The following is a 20,269-nucleotide window of genomic DNA, read 5'->3' as shown; positions in this document are numbered from 1 at the left end:
GTTCACATCCCACTCAGGGACATCTGGTGGCCAATCTCAGCATGGGGGGAAGGGGGGAACAACACTCGGTTTCCCCACCCATAAAAGAGGGATTGCAGTGCCCCCACTCACCCATGTGGGAAACCACCTCTGTGCTCACCAGGAGCTGGCTCTTCCTCCTCGGGAAGGGCTGCTGGATAGGCCCAGGGGCCAACATAACAGGAAGCACCTGACTCTGGGCCTCTTGACTATGGCTGTGACCCCTGTGTCCCTCCTGAATTCCCCTGACACCGGCCAGGCCTGTACAGTGGGGCATCTCGAGCAAATCTGTTCACCCTCACAGCCTGTTTATCTGTGGGGAGGACTAGGGTAAGGGAGACGAGGCCATCTATTGATGGAGGTGTGACCCCTCCCAGCCCAGGAAATTGTCTCCTCTGAAAGGCCACCTTGAAGGAAGCAGTCGCTGAGAAGGTGTAGGTGGTCAGCCATACACCTAGGGGCCTGCGCAGAGAAAAGGCAGCACTGCTTCTGGATACAGCTGAGTCCGGTGGATAGCTACAGCGCAGGGTTTTGCAAACCGCAGGATGGCTGCCTTCAGCCCAGACCCACGGCAGCGGGGGAGGGGAGCATCCGGGTTGCCCCTCTCTGCCCCGCCACCTGAGCCACCCGAGCCTCGGCTCTGGAAGCAAAGTATATCTTTCTGGAGCCATGTTCTGTGCCCTCCTCCAAGAACTAACTCCCTACCTCCCCCACCCACACACTCATCTCCCAGACAAATGGGGCTGTGGGAAAAGACCACACAAACTCATTCAAGCCGAGGGCGGTTTCCGTGACCAAGAAGGCTCTGTTGAGGGGACATCGGAGGGTGGAGAGGTGAGGCAAGAAATTCCTCCCTGTTGTCATAATTTTGTTAAAACAAAACAAAATTCCTGGAGGATGTGAGTGGAAAATACATGTTTTTAGATTTGGAGGCAGACACACCTAGATTCAAATCTCAACCGAAAATGATTGGCCTTGGGCAAAATGTGCCTCAGTTTTTCCTGTCTGTAATGTGGGCTGATCCTCCCTTCCTCCCAGGGTTGCTGTGGCACACAGCTTCTGACCCACCCATAGAAAAAGAGGCACAGGGAGCACTTACTACGTGCCAGACCTATTGGTCTCCCACCAACCCTAAGGTGGCTTCTCGAGGGAGGCAGATATGGTATTTGCCAGGTGAGGAAACTGAAACTTAAACATTGTGTCCAGGAGACCACAAACTAGTGTCAAGACCTGAGCCTTGACCATATAGGGGCCTGGCCTGGGGCCCTCCTGACAGTCCTGTTATTTCTCTGTTGTCCAGATTTCAGGTGGAGGCCCAGCCCTGGGGATTTGGGGCTCCCTAGAGGCTTGAGATAATGTCACTCTTCACTGATGCCCCAGGTCCAGCCTGCCTCTTGACAGTCAGCCATAGCCCAAGGGAGGCCCTGGAGGTCCTTCCCTTATAAGGACAACAACTCAGCTATGATGAAACATCTCAGCCTCCCAGCTGGGCGGGTGGAGGAAGGGAAATGACTGAGCTCCAAGGGCTACAACTGAGAGCTGCGGGCAGCAGGAACTCACCCACAGCCCCCCCTTCCTGTGTCGGTGCTGAGCGGGGCTTTCCAGAGGGTCCGACCCACCGGTGGGAGGAGAGAGGAGGGGCTAGAGGGGGCGGCCCTTGGGAGGGAATATGTGTAAACGGAGGCCAAGAGAGGGGACAAGACCCTTAAAGGCCCAGCAGGAAGCAGGTCTGGACTCCAGGCTGCAGGCCTGTCTGGCCCCAGCCCCATCCTCAGACTGGGCAGGGCCATCCTGGAGGGCCCGGCCAGCCAAGGTTCTTTGGCAAGACTTCCCTTTCTCCCTTTGGACCTTTAAGGTCAAGTCATGGGGGGAGGGGATGGGGCAGTTCTTTGTCCTTCTGCCTTAGCTTGTGCCTGGTGAACTACCCATCAGAATTCACCATGGTCTAGCTGAGAAATTAATCATGGAATCAAAGGACATCAGGACTGATAAGGATAATTGAGACCATTTAGTCTCACCAGCCGGTTTTAGAGCAGGAATTAAGAGCTCAGAAGATGGACCTGAACTTGCCCATCTGTTTTGTTAAAAAGAAAAAAAAAGTTGAGCTTTTCTTTGGCTTCCTATTACAAGTTCCTTTTTAAGAAATCCCAACTTGTTAGCTGAATAAAAGGACAAAGGGCTTTTTCACACGTAAGTCTGGTTAGCTCTGGGACTGATGCTGCCCCGGAGACCATGTCTGGGATTGACAGTCGGGTGAGGCCAAATCCCGAGGGAAAGTCAGGAGCAGCAGATGGAAAAATTGGTCTCTGGCACTGCTTTGTGCAAGCTGTTTGACCCAAGGCAGCTGCTCAGCTTCTCTGAATCTGTCCCATTTCTCAGGGGATTTTGAGGATAAAATAAAATAAATTAGATAAAGCATCTAGCTCAGGGTCTGGTGCATAGTAGGGGCTTAGTAAATGGATAATAATGTGTGGTGGGCAGCTACTTCATGCCAACATTACATGAAGTGTTATGGATTCCAAGCAGAATAAAATGCGATGCTTCCCTAGGAGCTCACTGCCGGTCAGGGGAGACAGTCAACTCAGTGAACACAGGGAGAAAAGTGCTATGATAGAGAGATCGGTAAGTTCTTCGGTAACACAGAGCGGAAACTGATCAGCTGCTTTTATTGAGAAACTCAGACAAGGCCTCACAAAGGATGTGACTTTGGGCTTTGAAGTAAAAGTAAGAGTTCGTCAAATAGAAGAGGGGAAGGGCATTTAAGACAGAGGGAACAGCAGGTACAAAAACACAGAATCACAGCATGTTGCTGGAGCTGTGTAAATTTTTTGTGTAGCATCTTGTAGGGGGAAGGGTGGAAGCCAGGGAGATGAGATGGGAGCGGGTGGGGGGGGGTTGATGCCCACCTAGAAAGCTTGGACTTTGTCCTAGAGACCTAGGGGGGTCATTGGAAGGTTTTAAGCAGAACAGGGACAGGCCATGGGTGGGATCTGGAGGCAGGGATAGCAGTTAGGAGGCAATTGCAATGAACCAGGTGAGGAGTGGTAAGGGCCTGAGTTGAGACAGTGGCACTGAAGGTGATGTGGAGGGGTAGATTCGATTAAGGAGGCAGAATGGGGATTTGGAGACCTTGAGGATATGAGGTTGATGGAGTGGGAAGAGAGAGGGAAGTCAGAGATGCCACAGGGTTCTGGGGTATGTGGTGCCCTTCTTGAGATGGGAAGCACTGGCGGAGGGGCCGGTCGAGGAGAGGATGGCAGCCACATGGAGGGGTCTATGAACCACCAGAACTGGGCTAGGGACAAAGCTGATGGTCACAGACATCCAAGGGTGACTGAAGCCACCAACATGGATGTGTTATCTTATGTGCTACTTAGGGTTAGGTCTGGCTCTGACTGACAAGAGGCCATGGGGTCACGGAAGTTCATCAGCAGAGAAAACCTGGGCTCTGCGGAAGTTGGGCCAGGAAAACAGTGGCCTAGATAAGATGCAAGTTCATTTCCCTCTCATGTCCAGCAGATCCTGCGGTAGAGTCCAGGGCTAGCCTGGCAGGTTCATGGTCACTGGGGACCCAGCCCCCTTCTTTCTTCCTGTTCTGCCATTCTCAGCACTGAACTTCCATTTTATGACCAGAAGGAGACTCAATTCCAGCCACCACACTTGTATTTCAGCCAGCAGGAAGGAGGAAGGGGTGAGAAGGATGAACATTTCCCCTTTAAAGATAACTTCCCGGAGTTGCTCTTCTACCTACATCTCGTGGACCGGATCTCTGTTCCATGGCCACACCCAACTGCAGGAGTGGTCTTGCTGTTTTGATCCTTTTATGGGTGACTAAGTGCCAGGTGACAATCAAGAGTTTTATTACTACAGAAGAAGGGAAGAATGGAGCTAGAGCAGTGGTTCACAATCAGGGGTGCTATTACTCGCCATGGGACATTTGTCAATGTTTGGATACATTTGTGGTTGTCACACCCGGTGGGCAGGGGATGCTGCTACTGATGTCCAGGGGGTGGAGGCAGGGATGCTGCTAAATAATCTGCAATGCACAGGACAACCACCACAATAAAGAATGATCCAGCCCAGATGTCGGTACTGTGGGGTTGAGGAACCTTTCTAGATAGACACTGTATAGTCCCTTTGTCACGCTTGGGAAAGGGTGTAAGGTGAATGCACATAGAAGATGACTGCCTGTCCCTGGCAGGCCACAGTGTCAGGAGAGGACATTAGGGGCTCAAACTTAGGCCTTGAGGGTTTGTCAGATTTGCCTTAGAGTGGAGGGACTCCTGCCTTCATACAAATGCAACAGGCCTTTGTTTGTTTTATTCATTTCTTGATGTTGGGCTCAGAAACTCAAGTATTAAGCTGGAATCTCAGAGAAGGGCACTGTTTAGGAAAGGAATATTTCTTTGCTAATAACGCTAGTTATTCTCTTCTGGAAAAACCCATTTTCTTACATCTGCCCCATCTCTCTTCCCGTCTCACTTTATTCCCAATATTTAATTAAAAAAGAAAAGTTAAATGCTATGTGGAGTCCTGAAGCTGCTGCCACAAGTGGCCACTGCCCAGCAGGGGGACCCACCATGCAGACCACGCCCCATCACCCATTTCCTGATTCTAGGCATCAATGGCTTGGTATCTGGGGGAGGCAGCTGAGGAAGAAGGAACATCATGCACAAAAATGAGAACCTGCAGAATGTCCTGACTTGTTAGTGTTACCGTAGGCAGGTTTTGTGTGTTCGTAAAGCATCAGGGAGAGTAAGGAGAGACGCTGATAAGCAGAGTCCAGAGCACAAAGAGCCTCGAGTGCTGACGGAAGGAATTTGAAGTTCCTCCTGCACATAGCAGGGGGCCACTGAAGGGTTGAAGCAGCGTGTGGCATGGTCTGACTTTCATTTTAAAAGCTCACTCTCATGGCTGTTGGATGGAGAATGGAGACCAGGAGGCCCACTGGGAAAAGGAGATGGTTACAGAAATCCAGTAGTTGGTGATGGAAGCTGAACCAGGATAGTGGTTGTGAGGATGGGAAGGACAGATTGAAGAGACAGTAAAGAAACGGAGGTTTGGAGGAGACAAGATTTGGAGAGAATGGTTTCATCATTCAATAATTCATTAATTCAGTGTCTGTTGTAAGTCTACCACGTGTTAGGTTCTGTTCTAAACACAAAGACAAAGCCTTGAACAAGACAGGCATGGCTTCTGCCTGCACGACGCTACGAGAGAGGATAGGCAAGTACAACAAATGAATGTGATAACAACCGAATGTGATGACTTCTATAAAGGAAATAAACAGGGTAATGAAATAGTAATTAAGGTGAGTGCATTTTATTTTATTTTAAATATTTTTATTGATAAATCTTAACATACAACACATTTTTTCTATACATCGTGCACAATCAGTGGCTCACAATATCATCACATAATTGTGTATTCATCGCCATGATCATTTTTTAGAACATTTGCTTCACTCCAGAAAAAAAAATAAAAAGAAAAAACTCATACGTACCATACCCCTTACCCCTTCCTCTCACTGACCACTAGTATGTCCATCTACCCAATTATTTTAACCTTTGTCCTCCCTATTATTTGTTAGTTCTTTATCCATATTTTTTTACTCATCTGTTTATACCCTAGATAAAAGGAACATCAGACACAAGGTTTTGGCAATCACACAGTCTTGTTGTAAGAGCTATATAGTTATGCAGTCTTCTTCAAGAATCAAGGCTACTGGAACACAGCTCAACGGTTTCAGGTACTTCCCTCTAGCCACTCCAATACACAAAAAGGGATATCTATATAATTATAACTTCTAAGATAACCTCTGGACTCTGCTTGAAATCTCTCGCCACTGAAATGTTATTTTGCCTCATTTCTCTCTTTCCCCTTTTGGTCAAGAAGGCTTTCTCAATTGGGGGAGTGCATCTTAGATAATGGTGTGTGGCCAGGAGGTGTCTTTCTGAAAAAGCTGAGACCTGAATGATGAGAAAGAGGTGGGAGAGAAGAGGGAAGGCATCTCATGCTGAGGGAGGAGGAGCTGCAAAGACCCAGGCACAAGAAACGACTTGGAGTGTTCAAGGAACACCAAGGAAGGCAGTGTGTCAGGAGCATAGTGAGAGAGGGAGAGTGGTGGGCTTCAGGTCACTGTGGAAGGAGAGAGAAGTTGGCCTCAGGCCATAGTAAGGACTGTGGATTTTATTCTAAGAGGAATAGCATAGGAAGCCTTTTAACTAAGGCTTTTTAGTTAAAAGGGCTGCTAGGGTTTTTAACTAGAGCAGTGGCAAAATATAATTCATACTTTTGAAAAAAACCCACACCTGCTGCTGTTTGGAGGATGGACTGCAGAGGGACCAGAGTGGAAAACAGAAATCAGTGAAGATGAGGAAATGACTGCTGCTGTAATCCAGGGGAGTGGATCAGCTGCTAGCTCTAGAGTATAGGTAGGTATACAGGCAAGGGAATAGATTCAAAATATGTTTTAGAGGTGGATAAAACAGGCTTTGGTAGTGGATTGGATGTGCTAGGAAAAGAAGGACTCAAGGAAACGGTGTGGGTCTTTCAGAAACTTGAGCCAAAAATGATGGTGACCTTTACTGGATGAAGAAGACAGGAGAAAAACAGCTTTAAACGGTTTGGGGGGAAGGCGATTCAAAACTCTGTTTTGGAGAAAGTGAGTCTGACCTGTGGAGACATCAGATGGACAAATGTTGATACAGGCTGGAATTCAGAGGATAAAGTTTGGAGATATAATATTGGGAATCAGCATGTAGTTGATAATCAAAGTCGTGAGTTTGGAAGAAACTGGGGGGCTGGGGGTGGGGGGCGGAGAAGAAGTCCAGGCACTGGGATCCTTCCTTCCACATTGACAGGTCTGATTGAGGCAGAGGGGTTCGCAAGGAGGCCGGTAAGAACAGCCGGTAGGTAGGAAGAAATGAGATTATGATGTCCTGGGACATTAAGAGAATGTTAAGAGAAGAGGGGGGCTTCAAGGAGAGGTCAGCTGTGTAGAGAACTTAATGCTGAGAGTTCACACAAAATGAGTGTTCGCTGCTCCAAGTGATGGGGTGATCATGAAGCAATACTAAATGAGGGCGGGCGCTGGAAGCTGGAAGACCGCCCAACACCCTTTCCTTTTAGTTATGCTACAAGGCTGCCCTTGTGTATGCTTCAGGCCTCAAAGAAGGTGTGTATGTGTGTGTGTGTGGGGGGGGGGGGCCGGTGCACAAAATCTTGGAGAAAAAGGATCCACTAAGGTGAAGGGGAAGTGCTTTTTTTTTTGTAGTATAAAATGAGATGCCCTAAATGCACTTTGTAAACTTCCCAGCTGTGTGCTAAAGTCATTATTGCTATTGTCAAGGAGCCAATCCAAGAACTGGAGTGAGACCTCCCAAGGAGAAGAAACAGCAGATAAAGACATCTGGAAGGAGTTTCCGGGAAGGACATTTCATAATAAAGAAAACCCATTCCTCCTGAGAGCTTCTCTCAAAACCAGGCCTCGGTAAGGCGAGGAGAGGGGGGAGCAGTGTTGCATTGCACTCTGAGCCGACCCCGCGGAGGCCGCAGTGAACACAGAAAGCCAGAGAAGCGGAAAACCCCACAACCGCCCGAAGCCGGAAAAGAGGAAGTCCGGCCGCGGCCGCCGACCTCCCTGTGGCCCCGCCTCCCCTCCCCACTGGCCAATCAGGACTCGAACCCTGTTGTGGGCGGTGCCGGGGCGGGGAGGAGACCACAGCCCGCGGGCGGATCCTCCAGGCCGAGACGGCCTTTAGGTATTCTTTCGCTTCCTTTCCGTACAAGGACTCACTGTTCGTCTTCTTACAAAAACCTGGCCGGGCGTACGACCATTTTGGGAGACGATCTGGCAGTTTCATATAAAACTAAACATACGTTCTTGAAGATGAATGTATGATGATATAGCTTTTGCGGTGTGACTGTGTGATTGTGAAAACCTTGTGTCTGATGCTTCTTTTATCTACGGTATGGACAGATGAGTAAAACATAAGGATAAAAAATAAATAAATAATAGGGGGAACAAATGTTAAAACAAATTGAGTAGGTAGAAATACTAGTGATCAATGAAAGGGAATGGTAAGGAGTGTAGGAAAAAATAGCGGGAACAAAGGTTAAAATATACTGGGTAGATGGAAATACTAGTGGTCAGTGAGAGGGAGGGTAAGTTTTTTTCTTTTTATTTCTTTTTCTGGAGTGATGCGAATGTTCTAAAAAAATGATCACGGTAAAAAAAATGATCATGGTAATGAATATACTACTATTTGATGGTATTGTGCGCCATTGATTGTACACCATGTATGGAATGTTTGTATGTTAAAGAGTGTTCTTGTTTGTATGTTGCTTTGGCTTGTCAATTTAAAAAAAAAACTAAGCATACACCTACCCTTTGAGTCAGCAGTTTCTCACCTAAGGACTTACCCCCCCCACACACACACAAAAATTAAAGCATAAATCCACAGGCAGTCCAGAAACCCAGCAGTAGGAATGTGGATAAACTGTACTATATCCAAGCAATGGAATACTACTTAGCAAATAAAAAGGAACCAACTCCTGATTCCAGCAACAACCTGGATAAATCTCAAAATCATTATGCTGAGTGAAAGAACTTTACACATACTCTATGACCTTATTAATAAATTCTAGAACATGTTAAACTAACCTATGCTGAAAACAAAATCAGAACAGGGGTTGTCTGGAGATTGACCGTGAAAGAGCATGAGGAAAGTTTCTAAGTGATGATAATGTTCTTAGTGGTATCAGACAGAACCTTCTGCAATGATGGAAATGTCCTATATCTGTACTGCCAACCTGTGGTTAATGAGCACTTGAAGTGGGGCCAGTGCAGGTGCAGAGCTGAAATTTTAATTTCATTTAATTTTAATTACTTTAAATAGCCACCCATGGCTAGTGGGGACCGTACAACACATTTCTTTAGCTTGAGAGAGATTTGGGTTGCATAGGTGCATGTATTTGTCAAAACTCCTTTAATGATAAGCCTGATTGGTTATTTCACTGTACGTAAACTTAACATTAAAAAAGCAAATGCTCTAGTTAATACTATATAAGCTGAAGTGTTTAGAAGGGAAATGTAAAGTCTGCAAATTTAAAATGCATAACAAAAAGATGAATTGATGGATAGACTGATAGACAAGTGATAAGGCAATTACGCAAAATATTAATTGTAGACTCTGAATGGTGGTGGATATATGGACATTCACTTGTTAAAATTCTTTCAACCTTTCAGTATACGTTTTAGTATTTTCATATTAAAACGTTGGGAGATGAAAAACCCATGTAGAAGTCCCTGTGCCCTCCCTAGAGGCAATCGGGGGTACTGCACAGATGAAAGGGGAAAAGGAACTAGGCTCATTTTGAGCGAAGTGTAATGGAAAGAGAGAACACAGACTTTGAAAACTGTCAGACCTGAGTTAGTTCGTAATCCCAGTTCTTCCACTTTCTAGCCATGTTAGTCTCTTATTGCTGCTGTAAAAAATTTCCATAAACTTAGTGGCTTAAAGCAACACAAATTTATTATCTTACAGTTCTGTAAGTCATAAGTCCAAAATGTGTCTTGATAGGCTAAAATTAATGTCAGTAGAGCTGCATTCATTCTGGAGTTCCCTGTGTTCCTTGACTCATGGCCTTTCCCTCCAACATCAAAGCCAGCAGTGTAGCATCTTCAAATCTCTCTCTCTCTGATCTGTGCTTCCTTCCTCACATCTCTGACTCTCCTGCCTCCTTCTATGCCCTCTAAGGACCCTGTGATTTCATTGGGGCCATCCACCTAAACCATGATGTTCCCCCCATCCCAAGATCTTTAATTTAATCATAGCTGCGAAGTCTCTTCTGCCATGTAAGGTAACATTCACAAATTCTGGGGGTTAGGACATGGACATCTTTGGGGCACCATTATTCTGCCTGCAACAATGACTTTGAGAGTTTTCCTTAACCTACTCATTTACTCATGGGTAATGGCCGCTGGTACTCAATATATGTCAAGACAACATGAATAGGAAAAACATTTCTCACCTTATTTTGGTAACAGCTCTATTGAGATATAATTTACATGCCATGCCATCCACCATTTAAAGTGTACAAGTCAATGGTTTTTAATATAGTCAGTGAGTTGTGCCACTATTACTACAATGAGTTTTAGAATATTTTCATCTGTCTCCTATTTTTATGTGCAAAGAACCAAAGGCTTGAGACACTAAGGAAATTTGCTTAGGATAACATCTAACTGGCAGAGCTGGGGTACAGCAGTGAATGTCAAGAGTTGGGATTTTAGTCCAATTCCTTTTATGAAGTTAGGCCAGTCACCTGGGAGCAGTGTGGGGTAATAACTAAGCCAGAAGGCTCAAACTGATCTAAGATCTGGGTTCAAGACTTGGTTTTACTATCTACGAGTTAGGTGACCTTGGATAAAGCCTCTTGAATCCTCGGTTTCCCTCTATGAAAAAGTAGAACAATTCCATCGATGGTAGCTATCATTATCTGTAAAATGACTCACCTCTAAGATCCCTTCCAGCTGTGTAATTCCAAGCTTCAGTGGGAAAAAGGAGATAATTAAAAAATAAATCCCTCGAAGACAGGAACTCTCACAAATGTGACTCTCACGCATGGGTCTCAACACAGTACGAAAGACAAACCTAAGACGATCATCACAAGGCAGCGCAGTGTGAAAAGCGTTGGCAGGAGGGAGGGGGGGACAGGAGCAGCAGATGGGGAGGGCCTTGGGGTGGGCGGGTAATGGTCCTCTGAACCGAAACAGGGGTGGGGAGACCCGAGAGGTCGGTTTTCCTCGAGGCCAAGCCTCACTATGTGCCAGGCGGGACCGGGAGACATGTTGGAGGGATAGTTTTTTCTTTTACATGGGCAGGCACCGGGAATCGAACCTGGGTGTCTGGCATAGCAGTGGCTCTGCCACTGAGCCACCGTGGCCCAGAAGGGGTAGTTTTGAAAATAAATCTTCAGACACTAGATGGCGCGCTGCCCAGGCCTAGCCCCGCCTCCGCCCACCACGCCCACTCATTCACTACCGCCCGGCCCCACTTGGTATGCTCCGGCAACAACATTAAAAGGATTTCCTCCGGCGCGGGATTGGTACAGCCTAAACTCGCTGTGTTGAAACCGGAGGAAAGACACGCCCATTACCTCGCCCTTATCTCTCATTGGCTGGAGAATTTAAAGCTCCGGTCAGCGATAGGGCGCTCCTCTAGACCCAGTATTTGAAAGTTCCCCTAGTTTCCGAGCTTTGCAGTCCTTCGCACGCCAACTCCCGTTAGCTTGTCCATCCGAGTGCCTGCACGGAAAAGTGAGTGTTCGTTCGAGCCCGACGTGGAAGGCGGAGAGCTTGGCTTCTTCAAGCGGTTAGGATCCCTGTTGAGAGGGTGCAGACGAGTGAGTCAGAGGGAGAAAGTACGGATTCCGGGCCCCTGCGATTTCCCTGCCTAAACATTTTCCAACTCGTCCCCACCGTACGGTTAAGGAAGCGCCCGAGCATCGGAGTGGCAGCCTCAGTTTCCACTTACTTATACAGGGAATGATGAGGCCTACCTGGTAGCATATAAACTAACGCACCTACCCGGAAAACAGGCACTTATTACATGGCATTTCCCCTTGCCGTTTCCCCACGTGCAAATGTCCGGCTTCCTAGGGATAGGACCCAGAAGATTCCCGTACCCGCCCTCCGTCTGCTGGAAGCAGGCTTTTCCCCTGAGCAAGAGGTCTTTCCTTCTGAGGTCCTTGTGTTCCCTTCGGGCACTCGGGGTGTCCCCCCCCCAATTCTGGGTGCTTTTGACACAGCCCACCTGCCTCTCCGGAGGTTGCTGTGTAAGGAGGTGTGGAGTGCTTTTCACTCTTTCCAAGAGTGAATTTTCGGTTGGTCCTAGCACACTTTCTCCGTCTTTATGACCTCGATGTGTCACTGGTGACAATCGTCCGTGACCGTGGCCTCGACTGCGTCCCCTTGTCATTGTGTCTACACAACCCATTATGTCCCCGTAGCTCACCTGTGATCCCTGTGCCCCGATCCCCTCTCAGACCTGCAGCAGCGGCGGCGATGCTGTCGGGCACCGAGGCGGCGACAGCGGAGTGTGAGGACGCGGAACTGCGGTGTCGCGTGGCGGTGGAGGAGCTGAGCCCCGGCGGGCAGACGCGAAGGCGCCAGGCTCTGCGCACTGCAGAGCTGAGCCTCGGCCGCAACGAGCGCCGCGAGCTGATGCTACGGCTGCAGGCGCGGGGGCCCGCGGGACGGCCGCGCTGCTTCCCCTTGCGCGCCGCGCGCCTTTTCACGCGCTTCGCGGCGACCGGGCGCAGCGCGCTGCGGCTCTCGGCCGAAGGCGCTCCCCGGCCCGGCGCGGGCGCAGTGCAGCTGCTGCTTTCCGACTGCCCCCCGGACCGCCTCCGCCGCTTCATGCGCACCCTGCGCCTAAAGTTGGCGGCGGCCCCGGGGCCGGAGCCGGCCCCCGCCCGCGCGCAGCTGCTCGGTCCCAGGCCTCGCGACTTCGTCACCATCAGCCCCGTGCAGCCAGAGGAGCTGCAGCGCGCAGCGGCCACCCGGGGCCGGGGCACCACGCCGGCCAAGCAACCCGCCGAGCCCCGGGCGGGGACCGAGCCCAGCAAGGTGAGCATGCCTTTTGGAGTGGGCATGTCATTCCCATAGATGGAGAAGACCGTGGTAAAGCCACGTTTGGAAGGGAAGATGGTGGCGGTATTTGAGGAGGCTGCTGGTTATTCCATGAGGCACCTGAGTATGACAGGGATGTGGGAATGGCTCATGTGCTTCTCGTAGTGTTATTCCCAAGATTGGGAAAACGAAAGCAGGTGAAGGGGGCCCAGGCCTGAGCCTTGGGGAACACTCACATTCAAAGAGAAAGCAGTGAAGGAGGCTAGGAAAGAAGACTTAAGAAGGAAAAGGAATGCGTAGGTGACCTGGAGAAGCAGAGGAGCTTCTGGAGAGAATGAAGTGGTTAGCAGTGTCATGGAGCAGCCGAGAGGCCCGACGGGCCACACAATCGGGGTTGACAGTGTTTGGGACTGAGGCAGGCGGACCACAGGGGTTTGGAACTGCGTGGGTGAGAAGATGCAGATAGGGCAAGAAGGGACCCTGGCTGGGGAAAAGCAAAGCCAGCAGACAGGCAGACGGCTACCACGCCTAACACTGCACCCAGGCCAGGGAGGAGGCCTGACACAGCCCTGTCCCCCCATCCCAGCAGGCAGCCCCAAGGTGGCCCCTGCCTGTAAAGAAGCTAAACTTGCCCTCCACCAAGCCCCAGCTCTCCGAGGAGCAGGCTGCTGTGCTGAGGGCCGTCCTCAAGGGCCAGAGCATTTTCTTCACCGGGAGTGCAGGTAGGGCGAGGGGCAAAGCTGGTGGGGTAGCTGGAGGGATAGAATAGGGGAGCAGGAGGTCCTGACTTTCCCCCCTACCCAGGCACGGGGAAGTCATACCTGCTGAAGCGTATCCTGGGCTCACTGCCCCCCACGGGCACCGTGGCCACTGCCAGCACGGGGGTGGCAGCATGCCACATCGGGGGTACCACCCTCCATGCCTTTGCAGGTAAGTGAGAGCCCCTGAGGTTTGAGGCTAGGAGTAAGCCTGGCCAGTGGGAGGGGAGATGGGGAGGTCAGGGTTGAGAGAAGGCTGAAGCTTGGGGCCCGGCTGAACAGTGTCATTCACAGGCATTGGCTCAGGCCAGGCTCCCCTGGCCCAGTGTGTGGCCCTGGCCCAGCGGCCGGGCGTTCGGCAGGGCTGGTTGAACTGCCAGCGGCTGATCATCGACGAGATCTCCATGGTGGAGGCAGACCTGTTTGACAAGCTGGAGGCCGTGGCCAGGTCAGTGAGTACAGTTTGTGCAGTGAGTGACGGCTGCGATCGGGCGCCGTGGTGTGTGGACCCTGTCTGCTCCGTCACTCAGTCTCCCATGCCTCTCTCCAGAGCTGTCCGACAACAAAACAAGCCCTTCGGAGGGATCCAGCTTATCATCTGTGGAGACTTCCTGCAGCTGCCGCCTGTGACCAAGGGTTCCCAGTCCCCGCAGTTCTGCTTCCAGGTATCACTCACCCTGTGGACCTGCTTCACCCCAGCCCCCTCACATAGGGTCTGCTCTGCAACCTGACCCGCGCCCACCCCACTTCCACCAGGCCAAGAGCTGGAAGAGGTGTGTCCCAGTGACCCTGGAGCTCACTGAGGTGTGGAGGCAGGTGGACCAGACCTTCATCTCTCTGCTGCAGGCTGTGAGGCTGGGCAGGTGGGCCCTGCTGTATGAGAAGGGACCACGGGGTGGAGGCCCTTGCCTGGGGAACACCAAAAAAGGGCTGTTTTGGACTCAGGGCCCAGCCTGATCCAAACATGGGCTAGAGAAGAGCTCAGGGACCCAGAGAACAAGGAGAAATGTTTGTCCTCAGGAGCACACAGTGTACGTAGGATGCAGAGCCCTGGGCCGGACACGGCAGCCCAGGACAGACTGTAGTCAAGAGCTTCCTGGCCTCATAAGAGATATCACTCTGTGAGCACTGGGAGCCAACCTCCTTGGGGTTGGGTCCCTGTCACCCAGCACAGGGCCTGGCACAGAGCAAGTATCAGGGAAGGAAGGATGGACAGATGGACACACAGGGGGAATTCAGAGATGTTAATATTCTGTTTTACTGATGTAGAAACTAGGGTTCATAGAGGTGAAGTGATTTGCCCAAAGTGGCTGAGGTAGGATTTGAATCCAGGTCTGCCTGACTTCAAAACCCAAGTTCCTTCCACTCTTACAGCCTGAGGGGCCACTTGGGGAAGGACGGTTGAAGACATCATCCCTCCCCATCTGGAACAAAAGCTTGGGATGTTGTGGCTACTCCCAAGATGGGAGTGGAAAGGAGGTTAGGAAGGTGGAAGACATGGGGCCAGAGCTGAGCCTTGAAAGGTCAGATTGGGATGGGGGGTCGTGAGGGGTTTTCTGTGCCCAGGGACCTCTCTTGTGGGCTCAGGAGATAGGTAGGAAGGTACATTGCAGAGCAGGTAGAGATGGTTCCACACTGTACCCCCTTTTCCCACTTGCACTGCTGTTGTGCTCAGGCTTTCATTGTAGAGATTGGGAACATAGAAACAAACAACAAACTGGATTTTCTGACCCCCAAGGCAGCAGGCAGGGGGCTGGGAGCTTACCAGGTGCCTAGTAGTACAGAGGAGCAACATCTACCCATTTTCGGAGGGCCTTACCACATCCAACTTCCTCGGGAGCATTGTGGGCGGGGAGGTAGCGACCTCCTACCTGGGGGCAGGCCCAGGGAAGGATGCACTTCATGATCATTCCCCCAGTGGAGATCCGTGTGGGGGCAGGTTGGCCAGCCTGGCTTTGGTAAATATTGTCCTGGCAGCCCTTCCTAGCCCCAGTGCCTGGCCCCAACCGGCTCCTTGGGCCTAGGTACCCACATTCCCCATCTTTCCTGGGGTTCAGGTGGGCTTTTGCCCTGACAGCCCAGTCCCCACAGGTGCTCAGATGAGGTGACCCGCCAGCTCCGGGCCACAGCTGTGCACAGAGTAGGGCGGGACGGCATTGTGGCCACAAGGCTCTGCACCCACCAGGATGACGTGGCCCTCACCAACCAGAGGCGGCTGCGGGAGCTGCCAGGTGAGCTGGGCTGGGCAGGGCCGTCTGGGAGGGGCCCTCGGCAGCCCTGGCACGTGGGTTCATTTGGATATCTAGACCCCTGACCTCTGTGGCCATAAAGGCCCTGAAACTTGCAAATATAACTGTGACTTAGAGAGATGCAGAGAACTGGCCAAGATCACTCAGCCAGTATTGCTGTAACTGAGACTTGAATTCAAGCCTCTGATTCCAAGGCCCAGTTCGGCCTGAGCTGCCCCCTTGGAGCCTTTTTCTGAGGGCTGGTGGCCAGGAAAAGCCCTTTTCCTCCTCTCATGCCCTGCTCTAACCACAGGCATTTTTACAGGTCAGTGATTTGTAACCTGCTTGCCTGACTCTCTTTTCCCAGGTGAGGTGCACAGCTTTGAGGCTGTGGACAGTGACCCTGATCAGGCCCGGACCCTGGACGCCCAGTGCCCTGCCAGCCGGCAACTTCAGCTGAAGTTGGGGGCCCAGGTGAGTGGGAAGCAGGGCTCGGATTGCTTAGACTACCTTGAGTGGGCTCCCCACTCCCCATCTTCTGCTCCGTCAACTCCACAGCCGGGGACCCCAGCTGGGAACTCACCAAGCCTGCCTCTCTTGTGCCCACCTACCATCCTGCTTCAGCTCTCCTCTGCCTTCCTGCTCCTACACCCTGAAGCTCCAAGAAATATTGCTTTGGACAGGTCCCTTTCCCTTGCTCAAGCTGAGTTTACTCGTCTCTAAAATGGGGAGGGAACATACCCCACAGTGCTGTCTTCTGTAATGTACACTCAGACGCGAGAGGTTCCTGTTTCCTCTCTCAGTGTTGGGGGTGGGCAGAATGGCAGATTTTCCGCAGGTTCCAAAGGGCATCCAAAGGGAGGAAAGCAGGTGCAGTGTGGTGAGGAGAAAGGGTGGCAGGTCCCAGGGGCTCTCCCTTAAGATTTGTGCCCACATGCCTGCTGTCACAGACTTAACAGTTTACAAAGCAACTGTGATGTCTGTTCCCTCCTTGATCTTTATCACCTCCATCTAAGGCAAATCAAGCAAATGTTATCCCCCTTTAACACTCAGGGAATCTGAGACCCAGGAAAATAAAGTGGCCTGCCCCAGGGGTCACAGTCAGCCCATGGCAGAGCTAAGGACTAGGGCCCGTGTCCCTCTGTGACGCTCCGGTGCCTCCAGCCTCTGAGAATAGCAACTGCTGGAGGTGAGGCCAGGTGTAGGGTTGGGTTGTCTCCATGCTGCCATTCTCTTTCCCTGCAGGTGATGCTGGTTAAGAACTTAGCAGTGTCTCGGGGCTTGGTGAATGGGGCCCGAGGGGTGGTAGTCGGGTTTGCAGCAGAAGGGAGAGGTAAGTGACACGGAAGATGCCCGTCCCAGTGCCCGGGTTTGCAGGTCTGTGGCCGTGTATGGGGATAAAAAGGCTAGGATGGAGAGGCCCCCAAATACCTCCTCCCCACCTCTCAGCCCTGAAGCAGAGCTGAAAGTTTGAACTCCTTTATGCCTTTCCCAGGGCTGCCCCAGGTGCGGTTCCTGTGTGGAGTCACGGAGATCATCCGCGCTGACCGCTGGACTGTGCAGGTCTCCGGAGGCCAGCTCCTCAGCCGGCAGCAGCTGCCCCTCCAACTGGCCTGGGCGATCTCCATCCACAAAAGTCAGGTGAATACCTAGTGCGGGGCAGGGGACAGGGCAGGGTAGAGGGTACACAGGATATGCCCAGGGGATGTATGTGGGGTGGGGGGAGTGGGGGATGCAGGGGGTCTTAAAGGCTTTATGAGGTTGAGCCTCCTTTAAATGGAAAGTTCCAGACCAAGAGTAAAATAAGCCTTCCTTTAGTGTGTTTCCCATCATATCCCCTTCTCTGTCTTTTCTGGACACATACACTTCTACCCCTCCCCTCTGCCATCCCCCGCTCACCATTTTCTGAACCTCTACCAGATACATGATATTTAATCCCGATCACTATATGAGGTCTACATGCAATTAGCAATCCCATTTGACAGAGGAGGAAACCGAGGGTCAGAGAGGCTCCATGACTTGTCCAAAGTCATGGAGCTAGTGAATGGCGGAGCCTGTTTGACTCAGAGCTTGAGCTCTTCCTTATCCCCCCTCCTCCCTACCATCCCTCAACTCTTCTCCTGTCTCTGTGTCTCCTGAGCCCCCTCCTACTTAGACCCCCATCTCCTGCCAATCCAAACCCCAACACTGAGCATTTCTGGACTAGGCGAGGGGCAATTGCTGGGCTGGTGAAGGTGGGGTCAGAGATGAGGTGAGGCCCTTGAGTGCAAGGGGCTTCAAGCAGAGCTGGCCCCATCTCTGTCCTCGTCCCTCAGGGCATGTCCCTGGATTGCGTGGAGATCTCTCTGGGCCGTGTGTTTGCCAGTGGCCAGGCCTATGTGGCCCTTTCCCGGGCCCGCAGCCTGCAGGGCCTGCGTGTGCTGGACTTTGACCCGGTGGTGGTACGCTGCGACCCACGCGTGCTGCACTTCTATGCCACCCTGCAACGGGGCAGGGGACTCAGTCTGGTGAGAGGAAGTCACCTGGTGGTGGGCCACGTGGCTGTGGTGAGCTGGGAGAGCCCTCTGCTGGCTCATTTGGGGGGGGCAGGAAGACGGAGACACTGGCCTCCAGGTTGCATCCCTAGGGACTAGCCCAAACCCATAACTCACCTTCTCTGGCCCTGATCCAGGAGTCCCTAAATGATGATGAGACAGCTTCAGACCAGGAGAACATGGACCCAAACCTCTGAGCCCCAGCCCTGCTGAGAAGACAAACAGTGGTCTCCCCATCTTCTGTTCCTGCTGGGGCCAGTCCCCAGGGGATAAAGGGATGGGTGGTCAGTATCTATTTCTCCCTTCTTTAGGAACTCTCAGCTTCCTGGAAGGGCTGAAGAGAGAGTGCTTCTCACTCACTTGCCAACTGTGCCTCAGTTTATCACCTTTGCCCTGGGTGAGCTGTTTCCAGGGTCTGGAGTAACCCTATCTGTGCCAGATGAGAATGGGACTGTGGGGAGCTGTGGTGTCAGAGGACAAAGCTCTCTGTGGGGGCTCGCTGCAGGGGCCTGAAAGCCACCCCCTTTGGGCTGGGGAGAGGAGATGCAGCCAAGACAGGTGCTCCAGGAGCAGCAAGGGGTTTCTCCATGTTGGGGCTGGGAGGAATCAGTCAAGGCAGCACAGGCCCAGGGCTGGGAGTGGAGTTTGGGCACCTCCACAGCAAGACCCTGGCACAGCCAAGGGGCTCCCCAAGCCAGGGCTTCACAGGCCCGCTGAGCACAGCCCGGACCCCCTCCTGGGCCTAAACTGCAGTCATACCTGACCGAATGTGTGCCCATAATTTAAGCTGCTTTTTTGGAGAAGAAATAGTATTGGGGGGCATTGAAATGGGTATTCTCAGATTATATTTATTTAGGATATTTAAGACAAATAAACTTGTGAATTGTGTGTGAACCGTCAGAGTCTTCTGCTTTCTTTAAAAGGGTACCTCTGGGTGCATGGCTGGTTCAGCGATAGAATGCTCTCCTTCCATGCAGGAGACCTGAGTTCGAGTCCCGCTCCATGCACAAAAAAAAAAAAAAAAAAAAGGTACCTCTGCCTGGGCCACTGCTACTGGACCCATTCATGAATACCTGCTTTTGCCACCACCTCCCCCCTGCACATACACACATGTACACAGCACACAGAGTTGTTTGTTTCCGACCAAGGTGGCTGACAACACAGCATCCTTATGTGAGATACTGTTAGTATCACTGATCATTTGGAAAGCTGAGCTACCTGAGGTTGGTGACTAACAGTGAATCATTATCACCCACTAGTGAGACAAGGACACGCCAGGGAGTTTACGTGGTGGGAAACAGGAAATGGCTGTCAATGTCGGAAGCATGCTGGTGACTTCAGCTGAAACTTTCTCAGTTTGGGCCCTGCTGAGGCTCCAGCTTGGAAGATCTGATGGAAAGAGGAACCCCAACAAACTAATCTCAGTTTATCAGAAAGTCTGATGGAAATTGTTCAGGGGCCCCTAGAGGCTGAGTAAGACTGTTAAGGTTCTCTGCTTGTGAGTGGAAGGCACTTACTCCCTGCAGCAGGTGGAGGCCCTTTGACCACTTCCCTCTCCCCAGTCTTGGGACCCTTATCCTCTCTGCCTCTGCTTTCCTCCAGCATAAACCTTTCAAGGAATCGGGCATGGGGAGAAAAGCCAGTAAAAGAGTGTATCTTCAGGTAGCTTCTGGGTTTGAAGCAAAGATGCATAAAGACCTGGTGACCCATTATAAGATGGAAGCCTGAGTGGAGGGATAAATACAGGCAGAACAATGGAAAAAGTACTTCCAGTAATCACACAGTCTCGCTGGGGTAAAGGAGACGGCCCACCCATCCTGGATGTTCATTTGTCATGCCACAAATTTTTACTGAGGGCCTCTGATATGCCAGTGCTGGGTAGACCCTGGAGATCCACAGTAAACCAGACACCCAGCGCTGCCCCAGGGAGCTTATGGTGAGCTGAAGGAAGACAGGGAAGAACAGGCAAACAAATAAAACAACTTCATGCTATGACAAGTGCTTAATAATCAGGAGAAATGATAGAGAATACCCCCAGGGGTGGGGGAAGTGACTCCAAAGAGGGAACATTTGAGCCAAGACTGGAAGGATGAGGCA

General features: G+C 51.3%; 1 protein-coding gene across 1 annotated transcript; it reads left to right on the top strand.

Moving 5' to 3' along the window:
• Window positions 1-11,227: 11,227 nt before the first annotated feature.
• On the top strand, window positions 11,228-19,058 carry PIF1 (PIF1 5'-to-3' DNA helicase). Its single transcript, XM_077126652.1, has 13 exons — window positions 11,228-11,424; window positions 12,067-12,649; window positions 13,242-13,374; window positions 13,457-13,582; window positions 13,705-13,858; window positions 13,961-14,075; window positions 14,167-14,273; window positions 15,502-15,641; window positions 16,006-16,112; window positions 16,884-16,971; window positions 17,134-17,279; window positions 17,954-18,145; window positions 18,310-19,058. Exons 2-13 carry the CDS (start codon window positions 12,086-12,088, stop codon window positions 18,367-18,369), a joined length of 1,932 nt encoding a protein of 643 aa, XP_076982767.1. The 5' UTR covers window positions 11,228-11,424; window positions 12,067-12,085; the 3' UTR covers window positions 18,370-19,058.
• Window positions 19,059-20,269: the final 1,211 nt, after the last annotated feature.

The sequence above is a fragment of the Tamandua tetradactyla genome, chromosome 14 (assembly GCF_023851605.1).
Source record: "Tamandua tetradactyla isolate mTamTet1 chromosome 14, mTamTet1.pri, whole genome shotgun sequence".
Classification (NCBI taxonomy): domain Eukaryota; kingdom Metazoa; phylum Chordata; class Mammalia; order Pilosa; family Myrmecophagidae; genus Tamandua; species Tamandua tetradactyla.
The sequence above is the reverse complement of the archived record's forward strand: the minus strand, read 5'-3'. Positions and strand labels throughout refer to the sequence as shown.

Coding starts and splice junctions, on each gene's coding strand:
- PIF1 (XM_077126652.1), top strand. CDS start 12,086: ATGCTGTCGGGCACCGAGGCGGCGACAGCGGAGTGTGAGGACGCGGAA. Junction 13,375..13,456: donor TTTCTTCACCGGGAGTGCAG/GTAGGGCGAGGG, acceptor CCCCCTACCCAG/GCACGGGGAAGTCATACCTG. Junction 18,146..18,309: donor GGGGCAGGGGACTCAGTCTG/GTGAGAGGAAGT, acceptor GCCCTGATCCAG/GAGTCCCTAAATGATGATGA.